The sequence below is a fragment of the Larus michahellis genome, chromosome 5 (genome assembly GCF_964199755.1).
Source record: "Larus michahellis chromosome 5, bLarMic1.1, whole genome shotgun sequence".
Classification (NCBI taxonomy): domain Eukaryota; kingdom Metazoa; phylum Chordata; class Aves; order Charadriiformes; family Laridae; genus Larus; species Larus michahellis.
In genome coordinates this window covers 28034220-28046521 of record NC_133900.1, presented here as the reverse complement: position 1 = coordinate 28046521, position 12302 = coordinate 28034220, and the positions used below count along the sequence as shown (strand labels likewise).

Here is a 12302-nt window from a genome sequence, read left to right as displayed (position 1 = left end):
GACAGATGTAGTTCATAGTCTGAACCTTGGGCTTACTATATAGAAAACGCTAGGGGGAGTGTCATGATTTTGGCTGGATTGGCCAACCAGAATGACAGATGGCCCCTTCTCTCCAAAGAGAGGAGGGGAAGAGATAAAGAGATTTACGAGTTTAGAAAAAGAACTAAACTACTTTAATGAAAATATTAATAAATAAATAAATAAAAATTATGTATACAATATATACAAAACCGTATCCAGCTCCCAGGATGATGATTGTGTCACCAGCAGGCACAGGGAAAGTCCCAGACTGGAGTCAGTGATGGACAGGAGATGGATTCTGGATCTGGAGTCAGGAATGCTCGGATCGGGATCAAAAGCAGACAAGCACGCAGGGTCCTCCTCAGACATTGGCCACTGAAGAAAGAGACTTGGCCCTTTGATCCCTCGGCTTTTATACTGAGCATGATGCAGATGGGATGGAATACCCCTGTTGGTCAGTTTTGGGTCACCTGTCCTGTCTGCTTCTCCCTACAGGTGTGACCCCTCTATGCTTTTCTGCTTCCAACCCTCTAACGGGGCAAATAGCGAAGCTAGCTGACCTTGGGTGTTATAACAATAAGTATAAGCAAGAGCCTCTGTGTGTACCATTCCTCGGTATAATCAGGTCTTGTCACTCGGAGAGTGAACAGTTTCTGAACAATATGCTGTTAATTTCAGAAGTTAGTCAGTTAGAAGAGGCCCAGCTAAAAAGTAAAATTACAAAACAGAAAATTGGTTCTGTTTTACCTCAAACCAGGACAGGGAGTCAAGGGCACAGCTTTAAAAGATTACCAGTAAAATAATGATGGAGCTGCTATCTCATTAGAATCACCTGCTATCCTGGAGAGAGGATTGTATCATTCGTCGAATCAGCTTATATTAGAAATAAAACATGAAGTGAATAACAGATCAATATATCTCCATCTAGTATTAACTAACTGAAGTGCTCATTAAGAATAAAACACTTACACCGTGAAAGTGAAAATAAGACAGTTCACAGAACTCTGGCCAGATAATATCACACCTCATTAATCTTTTGTATGTTCTGGATTTACCAATGTAAAAGCTACGATACAAGATGAAGAGCTTATGTCACTTCGCTGTTCAAAGAAACCTTCGACCCAGACCTTCACAAGAAATACAGACAGAGCTAACAGTCTGTGGTTTAGACGCACAGCAATGTTATACATCAGGGAATCACTAAGATTAAAAAAAAAAAAAAAAGCATTATTTTCATCAAGCTGTTCTTCATAAATAGAGAGAGAAAAAAGAAGAAACAAGTCAAGTGGTGGAGTTTTCTTCCAGACATCTTTTTCTTGTCTCTGGAGTTTCTGCAGGAGATGGAAAACCATGAAATTATACTCTTCTACTGGTGAAGCTGTTAGGATATTTACAGTGGCTTAACAAGTAGTTAGAATTAGCTTTTAATTATTCCTTCTTAAACTTAATGGATCTAACTTTGAAAAGGCTTTATTTCAGTATGCACTGTAGGTAATGAAGTGTCAATTAGAGTGGGTAAAATCTATAGCCTTTTTGCCAACTTTACCTCATTTAAGGTATCAGAGTAGCGCTTCAGTGGGACATGACCAATGTTGTTATAGTTCATGTCAGCCCCCAGCATGGGACCGATTTCACCCATCCAGTATGTTAAAAGTTCCTTCTATACGTGAAATAAGTACATGCTTTTGTGAATCAAATATCCTTGGACACCATTTAATGCAGTCTTCAGGATTGTGTCCTAGGTCTAGCTTCTGAGAAACTCCGTAGTGTCATCCTTGCAGACCATTACTCGCCCAGGAGTGGGCATCGTTGCCACAAAGAAAATAAAAGTCTCTTGAGAGTTGAGTAAAAGGAGAGTTTTGTCCTGATTGGGAGTGAGTGAAGTTGACGGCTGCTGGGGGCTGGTTGCATAGTTTTATTAGGGGACTTCCCAGAGAACCTTCCAGAAAGGAGGAAATTAACGTGCTCACTAGGAAATTGCTTTTCTGGGAGATGGCCTAATCATTCATATTGCAGAGAGGCAGGCTGCCTTTTGCAGTCTCTGCATCCCCATTACCATGCATGCCTGCAGTGTGCAATTGGAGCAGTCTGAAAAATAAGGACAGCATGTCTGCTGGGTTATACTGAGTGTGAGCAATTGGTAACCTTCAGAGGTTTGTAACTCAGCCAAGCCTAGGAATGTGCCTGCGAGAATACCAAATGATTCCTGCAACCCTGGGGCTGTGTCCCTGTCATAATGACAGCCTCCTCCAAACAATGGTGGATCGTGTACTGATTTAAAAGTAAATATCTCATGCCTCTGCTGCCTTTTCAGCTTAGGTGTAGCATATGAGGACTGTGTCATTTTTTTTCCCTCAGGAGCCCAGCTTTAATCCAAAAACTCCTCTCTCTTGTTTTCACACAGGGATCTACCGCACAGAAAAAGACAAAGGCACGTTGTATGAGCTGACTTTCAAAGGAGACACAAAACATCAGTTCAAGAAGATTGTTTTATTCCGGCCATTTGGTCCTGTAATGAAAGTGAAAAATGAAGATGTCAATATGGCTGACACACTTATTAATGTCATTGTGCCATTGGCCAAGAGAGCCAGCAAATTTCGACAATTCATGCAGAATTTCAGGTAGGTTTCCATTCCAGTGCTGCCTTTGCTTTTTCTTACTTGGAAAGTAAGATGCAATTTCAGGAGTTATGAAGGCCTTACTCAGTAAAAATCATACTACTTTTACATAGCATTTCATTGTGCCACTAAGAAGTAATTTTTGAAATTACAGAGACTGAAAGGCATTTGGCTGCTTAATGCATTGTGACTAGCAGTAAAAGCAATTATATTCCAGTCATCAGTGTTTCTGATTTGCATGTACCTGGCATATGTGTCTCAGTTTGTTTTTTGGGGCACATGCAACTGTGACAACATGAGAATTTCATGCCATTAGTTGCAAAGGAATATTTCTAAGGAAAAAGGAAATTAGTGCTCCCAGACACTTTTCCAGGCCCAATTAAAGATTAAGGCAATAAGACTCAAGAAGGAAATGTATTTGAACTTTCAGAGCAGTTACTTTTAAACTTATTTTTTAGCACAGAGATGATGCTTGGAGGAAGAATGTAATTGAGGTGTAGCTTTAAAGAGCTGCCCAGAAAAGACTGTGTTAGCAACAGATACTGGCTCTTACAGTGGGATTTGTTTTGCCTAAAAATATTTGTTTTGCCATCTAATTTGTTTTGCCATCTAAAAATAGGCTCCTTGTCTAAATTATCCATCTGATAGTTGCTTGTTTAAGGATGGGAGAAATCACCCTCTGGTCATGCTGATCTCTCTACTGATTAAGATGAACTCTTGCTGACTAAACTTTGTGGAAGTTGAGGCATGATGTCTAGCATTATTTAAGATTGGTCCTACCCTTAGGCTACTGGCTTGATCTCTGGTTGATACTTAGATTTTAGTAAATGTTTCTTAACAAAATGCGAAAGATCTGAACTCTGGAATATCTGTTACTAAAAATCAAGATTAAGAGTAGGGTATGTATAGCTTCTTTAAAATCCCTCTTCTCATATTCTCCTAAGTGCTGGAGTTATTGCCTTGCCTGATCATTCTTCCTGGGCTGGATGGCCTGTTTTAACAGTGTCCATCTATTAATATAATAAACACTGTTTGAGAGTTTTTTCCTAATCTGCCTGAAAGATAGTAATCTCTCCCATCTGACAGAGGCAGTGAGGCCATTTGTCAGGACAAGGATCTCTGTCAGTGAATCAGTGCCCTCAGGAATGACTTCCAAGGTTCAGCCTACTCTGCCTTCTCCTGTGGGTGTAGGTTATTGAAGAAAGCTAACTTCTGGAACAAGTAACAAATCTGCCTCTGTTCTATAGGGAAATGGGCATTCAGCAGGATGGGAGAATTCACCTCACTGTAGTTTACTTTGGAAAAGAACAAATGAATGAAGTCAGAGCAATACTTGAAAATACCTCCAAGTAAGTACCTGAATGTCTGATGTGTGCTGTTCATACACAGCGATCGTACCATGAACTGGAGACTAGATAGCTGTCCAGACTCATAGTCGTGCCAAAAAGTTCTAAACTGCATTGGAAAAAACCAGCTTTATTTCCATTGTATCAGATAAAACCAGTCTTATCCTGACAGTCCCATATCTGTGGTTTTGTGATGTTGGTTTTTAGAACCACAAAGCAGATTTTACTGAATTTACCTCAGTGCAGCTTTTTTTTTTTTTTTTTTTTTTCCCCTCACACTGGTAACTTCTTTTGTGCTTTTGCAAGTGGCTCTAACTGTTAGGACTGAAAGTTAACTTCCAAAGGCAGGTGCAGACAATTTCAGTAGAGCACACAAGAACCAGATACTTTTGGCCAGGTGTGGTCTACTGTGCTTGCATAACTGTGTTTGTCAAGATCATGTGGCAATGTAGCCTTTTGTTATCTCCATGTGGGAGGAAGATCCTTGTACAGATACAGTAATACGGCCACAGGTGTTTTATATTTGCCTACTAAAGATATTTTTGTCCATCTAAGCCTTGTTGGGATTCTTGTGAGGTCTACCCAAAGAATCTCTGTGACAGGAATGCTAGCTTAGGAGTACATGAGTCAAGCTCTGAATGTAGACATAGTGGAAATCTCCTCAAGACCCAAAGAGGCCATCTCTTCCCTCAAACTGCTCTCAGAACTGTGATGCTACAGATTTCTACATTAATTGTTTCATATTGGGTTCCTGCCTACACTTGTATTAAGAGCTGGAGGGATAGGTTAAGTTGCTGAGTATTTTGCTTCTCCTAGGTCAGCCAACTTCAAGAACTTCACCTTCATCCAGTTGAATGAAGAATTTTCCAGGGGCAAAGGACTAGACATTGGTGCTCGATTTTGGAAAGGAAGCAATGTTGTTCTCTTTTTTTGCGACGTGGACATATACTTCACAGCTGAATTCCTTAACTCCTGTAGATTGAACACACAGCCAGGTACTGCTACTCATGAAGTGTATTGTCTTTCAAGAATTTTTTAGCTATTGTGTAACAGCCTTCACCAGAGTATTCTTGCCTTTGAATTGGTAATGAAGCTGCTGTAAATCAGTCTTGGAACTTAGAGAACTAATTAAGATGTGTAAAAATTCTATTGCTGGTTGGCTTTTGAAAGGTTATAACAGTCCTGCTCCCACTGTGATTGAATTTCTTGCCTTCAGCACCTGTGCTTTCTGGACCAGGATCTTTTTTTTTAATTATATCCTTACATTCACATTCTCACGCAAAGACCATAGGCTAAGTACAAAACTTGTGTGACTTTGTCTGGACTTGCTCTGACCTGGACAGCATCTTGTAAGAGAGAAGTGTGTTTTATACAGCTTTAAAAAAAAAAATAATAACCCATTGTCATTTCCAGGGAAGAAGGTGTTTTATCCTGTTCTCTTCAGCCAGTATAACCCCAGTATAATTTATGGCCACCATGATTCCATCCCATCTTTAGAACAGCAGCTGGTAAGTACGTGCTTCTCAGAATGCCTGCTTTTATTTGGACAAAGCATTTTTTAAAGGTGCATGTTCTCTTGGGTAGCATTTCCCTATTCCTTGCACACAGTGACTACCACAAGACAAAATTAACTACGGCAGTCGCTTTGCTGTGAATTCTGCAGTTAAGCTTCACAGGGAAGTATCTTGGTACCATTTGTTTTACCCTTGTTTGATATTTTATACATGGAGCCTAAGAATATAAACCATGCCTTCCTCTCTGCCAGGAGGGATTTTCTAAGTAGTGAACAATTCGTCCATGGTGTGCTGTCTTGAGGTGGCAGTCCCTGATCTTGCTCTCATTTCTTCCTTGCACTGAATAGTTTCTTTGCTTGCATCTTGAAGAGCTGACATTTGTAAAAAGCATAGACGTCCTTAGATGACTCAGTGAAAACAGAATTCCAGGGGCTGTCACAGTTATTTTCCCACTTACTTGAACACCTACAGTGGCTTTTCCCATCCCACAGTTCATGATTAAACTGCCTGTGAGCAGACAGTGTGTTTCTGAAGTGCACCGCGTTGTCTCAGAGTCAGATGACATGCTTCGAGCTGTCCCTTCTGGCTTTAATCTGACATTGACATAACACAGCATAACTGCACTGATTTCCAGCTCACCTGCTATCTTTGGTGTGAGAACAAAGTATTATTTTTATAAACATTGCCACAAGGCATAGAATTTAAAACATGTAGTTAAACCCAGGTGAATCTCCTTGATTAGGAGGAAGCTGTTGTGAGGAAGAAGCAGAGCACAGAGATGAGCGGTTCACGTGAATTCTGGTGGCAGAGCCATTGCGCGGCACTGCTGCAGATGCTATTCTCCGTTCTCTTGTGCTCTGGCATTGCATTGTCTTGAAGCTGAAGGGGTGATAGAAGTGGTGGCTTTCCCGTTGTATACACCCTCCACTCTTGCTTCTCTCCAGAGCTAGCGGGTCGGAGTCATCTGCCCCCTAGTGCTGGTAAATGGCTGAATTTTCAAATTGAAGCATAAAGCAGCTATGCAGCTTCATTCACTTCCTCTGGATCAGGTCCCAGCCTGCCCCTCTTACTGCCAGGCACTGCACCTATCAGAACTCATCCTATCCCAGGCTGGACACTGTCTCCGGAGCATCCTAGTTTCTATTGTTATTCTTGCTAGGTAAGAATTAGGGGTGTTGTGAGTCCAGCAACAGTCACAGCTGAAAAAGATCACTAGGGGTCTGAGTCCAATGTTCTGTCATCACTACCCCTAACTCGTGCAATCCCTTTAGAAAAATTAAGAATGAGAATTTGAAAAGTCCACCAAAAATACTTTAAAATATTTTTTGTCTACTGGTCCCTGTGTTATCCAACAGGTAGCCAGAAAGCCTTTTACTGAAGTGTCTGGAAAATCCTTTCCACTGTTTTTTTTTTCTCAGAGGAAACTTGTTCTGATAATACCATGGGATTCAGGTTAGCTCTTCTCTCTGATGAGAGCTCGTCATGGATCCTCAGGCTTGTAAACACTGTACTTAGGAAATGAAATAGAGTTTAGCTCTCAAGCTAGCATAAATTCCATAAAGTATGTTGTCAGGACTGTGCAAATATTTATAGCTAGTATTTGAATCATAAAATATGATGCTTATGTCAGAAAAGCTTCTTGATGTAAAGAAGTACTGCCAATTGCATTTTTATGTAGATTCTTATATTTTCAGCCCACGTTAGTTCTCAGGCATGAGGCCAGATCTATGCTGTTAAAACAGGACAGTGTTAGTTCTCTGTCTTGGTACTCAGGCTGCTGAAAAGAAAAAAAAGCCTTCAGAAATCTTTGAAAGAATTTGATTTGTGCAGCAGCCACTTGCACTAATGGGAAATAATAATGCTAATGCATAAGAGGAGGTTGCTGTAAGGGCATCATTATGGAGATTTCTTGTTACAGTGCAGACCTGACAGATACAATATTTTTTCCTTTTAATTGGCTTCTGTAGTGGCCTGGCTTTTTCAAGGAAAGGAGAAATGAGAAGAGAAAGAGACAGCAGCACGAGCAGTAAAATAAAAAACCAACATTGAAGTGGAAAGGGTTATGTACAAAAAGGGGCGGCATGAACAAGAAATCATGAGGGACTGTGTTGGAAGAGGATTTTTTGGTAAATGCTGGGATTTATAAATCCAGAAATGGAAATTCTCTCTCCTCATTTTCTGTAACTTTGCCATAAGTGAAGCCAAAATTTTCAAAAATAGCTGTGAAGGAGTAGGTTTGTAACCAGACCTTCAAGAGTATGCTGCTGACTTGCTTAGGGGATTTAAATATCTGTCCCAGTCCCTTGGAACTCTTGGATGTCTCACCAGATTGGGTTAGGTCACTCACAGACATGAATTATGACCTTAGGGATCTATACTTGGATATCTGCTTTTGAAAATGGTAGCCATGGTTTGTTTCTGCTCTGGTTTTCTACCTGTAATACATGATGTTTTTACGGTCCACCTCAGTAATGTAGACTGCACATTCATTATTACAAAGGCTTTTATGGGATGTATATCTACCACCTAACGTATCTGGACTTCAGTTTTATCTGGATTTAGCGGTTCTGTAATGGCAAACTGTTCTTACCACTTTCCAAATTTTTGCAAAAATTAAGGTAATGAAATAGCTGACAGTTGTGTGGTCAGATTAGAACCATTGTTTTCTTCCAGAGTTCTCGTGGTCCACAATCCAGATGCCACCATCTGCTCTACAGCAAAGTCTGGCTTCCCTGGTTTACCAGTATGTGTCTTACGTCAGATTTGAATCCCACAGATACTAACAATTTTGGAGGATGTTTTGCTTGTGAAGAAGCAAACTCCAGAGAGTGATGTGATATAGCTCCATTTTGTCTACAACAGCAGGGGTAGAGAGAAACCTAATCATTCTGGATCAGGGGATTTATCCATGATAGCTAATGGCATGGCCGTTTTTTGGGGGGAGAAACGTGCAATGAGTACAAAAATTGGTTCAGGATCAGCCATGGATTTATGTGGAGGAGAACAAAAGGGCAGTTGCTCCTATTTCTGACCACATTCAGGGACTTGTCTGCTGCTCATACTGAAAGCATTTCTGCTTCTATCTAAACATTCTTTTCCTTCCATGCAGATTATTAAAAAAGAAACTGGATTTTGGAGAGACTTTGGTTTTGGGATGACTTGCCAATACAGATCTGATTTTATCAACATAGGTAAGAAAAATAAACTCCCATCCCTGTGCCTTTTTACTGAAATGTACATAGAAAATGGTGATCCGCTTCCCTTTCCTTGGCCAGTATGTCTGTGCCTCTAATTTGCAGCAGTGCTCTGGTTAGATGTTCAGACTATTCCTCGGTGCCATAGAGATTACCAGAATCTAGGCACTGCTTAGTACAAGTAAAGAATTTTGTCTGATAGTGGAAGATTTGAAGCTAAGAAATGTGGGTGCTTTGATGTTGGCAGAAAGTATGGCTGTTTTAAAGGGCTGACCGGAGCCAGAGAACAGCTGTAGTGCAATTAATAGCATAGAGTTTGCTAGTATGTATTTCTAGATTTATTTTGGATGTTTTTTTGTGTCAGGTGGCTTTGATCTGGACATTAAAGGCTGGGGTGGTGAAGATGTACATCTGTACCGCAAATACCTTCACAGCAACCTCATCGTGATCCGAACTCCTGTCAGGGGTCTCTTCCATCTGTGGCATGAAAAGCAATGTCTGGACGAGCTGACCCCAGAGCAGTACAAAATGTGCATGCAGTCCAAGGCCATGAACGAGGGTTCTCATGGCCAGCTTGGGATGCTTGTTTTCAAGCAAGAGATTGAGACTCACCTGCACAGACAGAAACTGAGCAATAAGAAGACATGAAGCCAGAAAGGGAGGCAAAAAGCCTCTGAATTGGACTATAGGGTGTTTTGGAAAAGAGTTGCTAACAAGAAGACAGGGGACAAGACTGAAAGGATGGAGATTCCAGCGGGGTGGCAGCAAAAGAAGATGAGGGAAAATGCTTATCCTCTCTTCTTCTGTTTTTTTCTTAATAGGGCTTCTAAGGACGCCATTAGCCTGACTGTTCAGCACTTGCTTCTGGGAGAGACTTGAACAATTGATGAGATTCAAGGTCATGGAGACAATGAACATGACATAAATATGTGGTATTCACAATAACAAATGGATGTGCTCTTCCATTGAAATGTTTGTAAGATGTGTACAGTTATTTAAAGGATTGACCCTTTGGTGGGATGATAATAATGAGTTATTTTCTACATCTAACCTGACATATCTAAAAAGGGCTATTTTTGAATAAGTACAGAGCTCTTGCTCTGAGAAGGACATCTTATTGTTAATGATGGTTAAGCTGGAGTGACCAAAAATCTTCTTCCTTTAAGGGGCTGGGGTGGGGGGACAGCAGCAGTGCGCTCGCTAGCAGGGTATTCCGAGTTCAATCAGAGAGAAGAGGCATATCAGAAAGTGCTTTCTAAAATTTAGAAAGAGAAAGCCCTACTGGTCAAGTGTGATGTTTCAAAAATGCTGGAGGGTAGTGTTTGTTCTCTTCTGTGAACAGTGAAGGAAAAGCAATGAGCCATGTCTGTATCACATGAATCAGATGGTGTGTTTCTGCTTTAGAATACCGTAAGTATCTCAAAATTTATTTTTAAATGGTTTTGCTTGGGAATTATTTTTTCATACTTCAGGTTTTCTACTTCTAGCCCTACTAGGAATACAGCCTTCCAACGCTTGGAAAATGATCTGCGGATCTGTGTTTCCTGTGGATGGGAACTGTGTTCAGATAAGTAAAGTGATTTTTCTACACGACCTGGGTGCTGGAAGGCAGAAGCTTTACCGTGCTGAAGAAAAGGAAAATACATATCAACTCACAGTACTGATTTAGCAGGAGGCTTTAAACTCTGAATGTCACATACCAAAACTGATGAACATTTTCTGACTTTATACCAAAGTATTCCTTCTAAACCAAATATAAAATCTTGCCCAGGGCATAGCAAGCTTTTTGTAATTAACAAAATAAATTTTTGTGATGGATTACTGGACCCTGCAAATTCTCTTACGATAATTATAAGTGCATCCTAAAAATCAGTCTCCTTCTTAACGGATTTTTTTTTCCGATTGCCTAAAACCGTTGAAAGCATGAGTTACTGCTCTTGTAAAGCATTCTCTTTTATTGCCGACTGCTGTTTATCATTTTAATATATACTACCCAACAAAAACTGCATGGGCTTGGAAACCCCATTTGCTTACCTAAATGCTGTTTCCCTGAGCCGTCTCATTGTTTTATAGCTTCAGATTAATTCAAGGCAGTCTGAAACTAGATTCTAATTTGTTTTTTGGCTTGTAAAAGTTGGGGGAAGAAATATGCAAGATAACACTGAACAATGAATAAAACATTATTTGTCACACCACTGCGCGGTAGGAAGAACACTTATGGACCTCTTTTGAAAGCATTGCATGCAGAATCTACAGGCAGAGATCATGCTACTGTAAGTACCTTTTCCCTTGACGCGTGTTTACTCGTGTTTGTCTTTTGTCGGATGCAAATGATCTGCATTGCACTTTCCTTGCAAATCACCAAATGTCCAAAACCACTGCAAAAGTACAAAAACAGTGGAAAGTCTGCATGCTTAAAAAAAAACACCCCCCAAATACGTCACTTACCATAAAAACTTCAGCAATAACTCAAGTAGGTCCTCCAGACAACTTTTTTGTTCCCAGAATGCATGATAAATTGTTTATAAAGGGCTTTCTTTTGATGGAGTAACTGCACAAATATTATCAGTAGGAGGAGACAGGCACCACTTGTTGAATGCATATGAGAGCTATGGTAACTGAACTCCAACGCAATAGTTGTTCCTACGGTCCCACTTAACCTGAATTTGAAACTGGGTGATGTATATTATGAAAGTTTCTTAATCATAACCTGCATCAAGCCCAGCCTTAACCGTTTCCATGTTTTTTCATTATCTTCCCTTGGGTTTCCCTAAGCCCTCAGCAGCTTAATGTGACCTTGAGGTTGGCCACACTTGTAGAGAAGGGCTAGACCAGATCATTTCCAGATGTACTGTCAAACCTATATTAGTCTCTAATTCTAAGCACTGTGCACCTGTAAATTCAACACTTTGTTACTTTGAGTACCTTAGCAAGCATGTCATCCAGCCCCTGTCAGAGTTTCACAAGTTATGTTTTTAAATAGCACCTTTGTGATTCTCTTGCACGTCCTTTTCCACAGAGATGCTGTTCCTCCTGCCAGGAATAATATTATCTATGCATTTCCTGTTCCTTGGCTGCAGAAGCCAGTTTGGCAAGAGGTGAGACGGAATCAATGATGGAGAGAGCCAGCCCACAGGCACCTCAGTGATGTGTGGGAGAATCTAATCATGGCAGAAGTCTGGCAGGGCTCTCTTGAAGGTGGAGACTGCACTGATACGAGAAGTGAAGACCAACATGAGAAAGGGCAGCTGCTGTTAGCTATGTTTCTGTGAGCCAAGTGGAGCTGTAACAGGTCTCCAAAAAAAAATCCAAAGAGAGCAGCCACAGAACTGTAGTGTTGATTCTGTGTGTGATTTGGTTTGCCAGGCAGCTCTCTACCTTCCTCGTCCCAGAAAAAGCTTGTGATCTTTTTCAGAATGGCAACTGATTGGATCTTAGTTGGGGAGGGAATAGAGATCACTCTGTGTAGACGGGGAAGCCACATAGGGACTCCTGGCTTTAATTTTTGGCAACTGTTGCACGCTCTGGCTAAAGATATAGAGGCATGGGGCAAAACAAATTGCCATATCCTTCCAGGTGTCACGATCTCTCCAGCAAGCAATTTTCAAA

The 12302-nt window shown here is 40.7% G+C and overlaps 1 protein-coding gene across 10 annotated transcripts in view; it reads left to right on the top strand.

The window, feature by feature from the left end:
* Nucleotides 1–12302, top strand: part of CSGALNACT1 (chondroitin sulfate N-acetylgalactosaminyltransferase 1) — a 66841-nt gene that overhangs the window by 36793 nt on the left and 17746 nt on the right. For 9 of the 10 annotated variants that reach the window (XM_074589325.1, XM_074589323.1, XM_074589321.1 and 6 more), the window contains exons 5-10: nt 2426–2642; nt 3887–3988; nt 4802–4980; nt 5399–5493; nt 8609–8690; nt 9058–11791. In XM_074589325.1, the coding sequence (XP_074445426.1) occupies nt 2426–2642; nt 3887–3988; nt 4802–4980; nt 5399–5493; nt 8609–8690; nt 9058–9341 (959 nt within the window). In that variant the 3' untranslated portion in view covers nt 9342–11791. The remainder of the gene's footprint in view (nt 1–2425; nt 2643–3886; nt 3989–4801; nt 4981–5398; nt 5494–8608; nt 8691–9057; nt 11792–12302) is intronic. The other variant, XM_074589319.1, reaches the window with a different exon arrangement.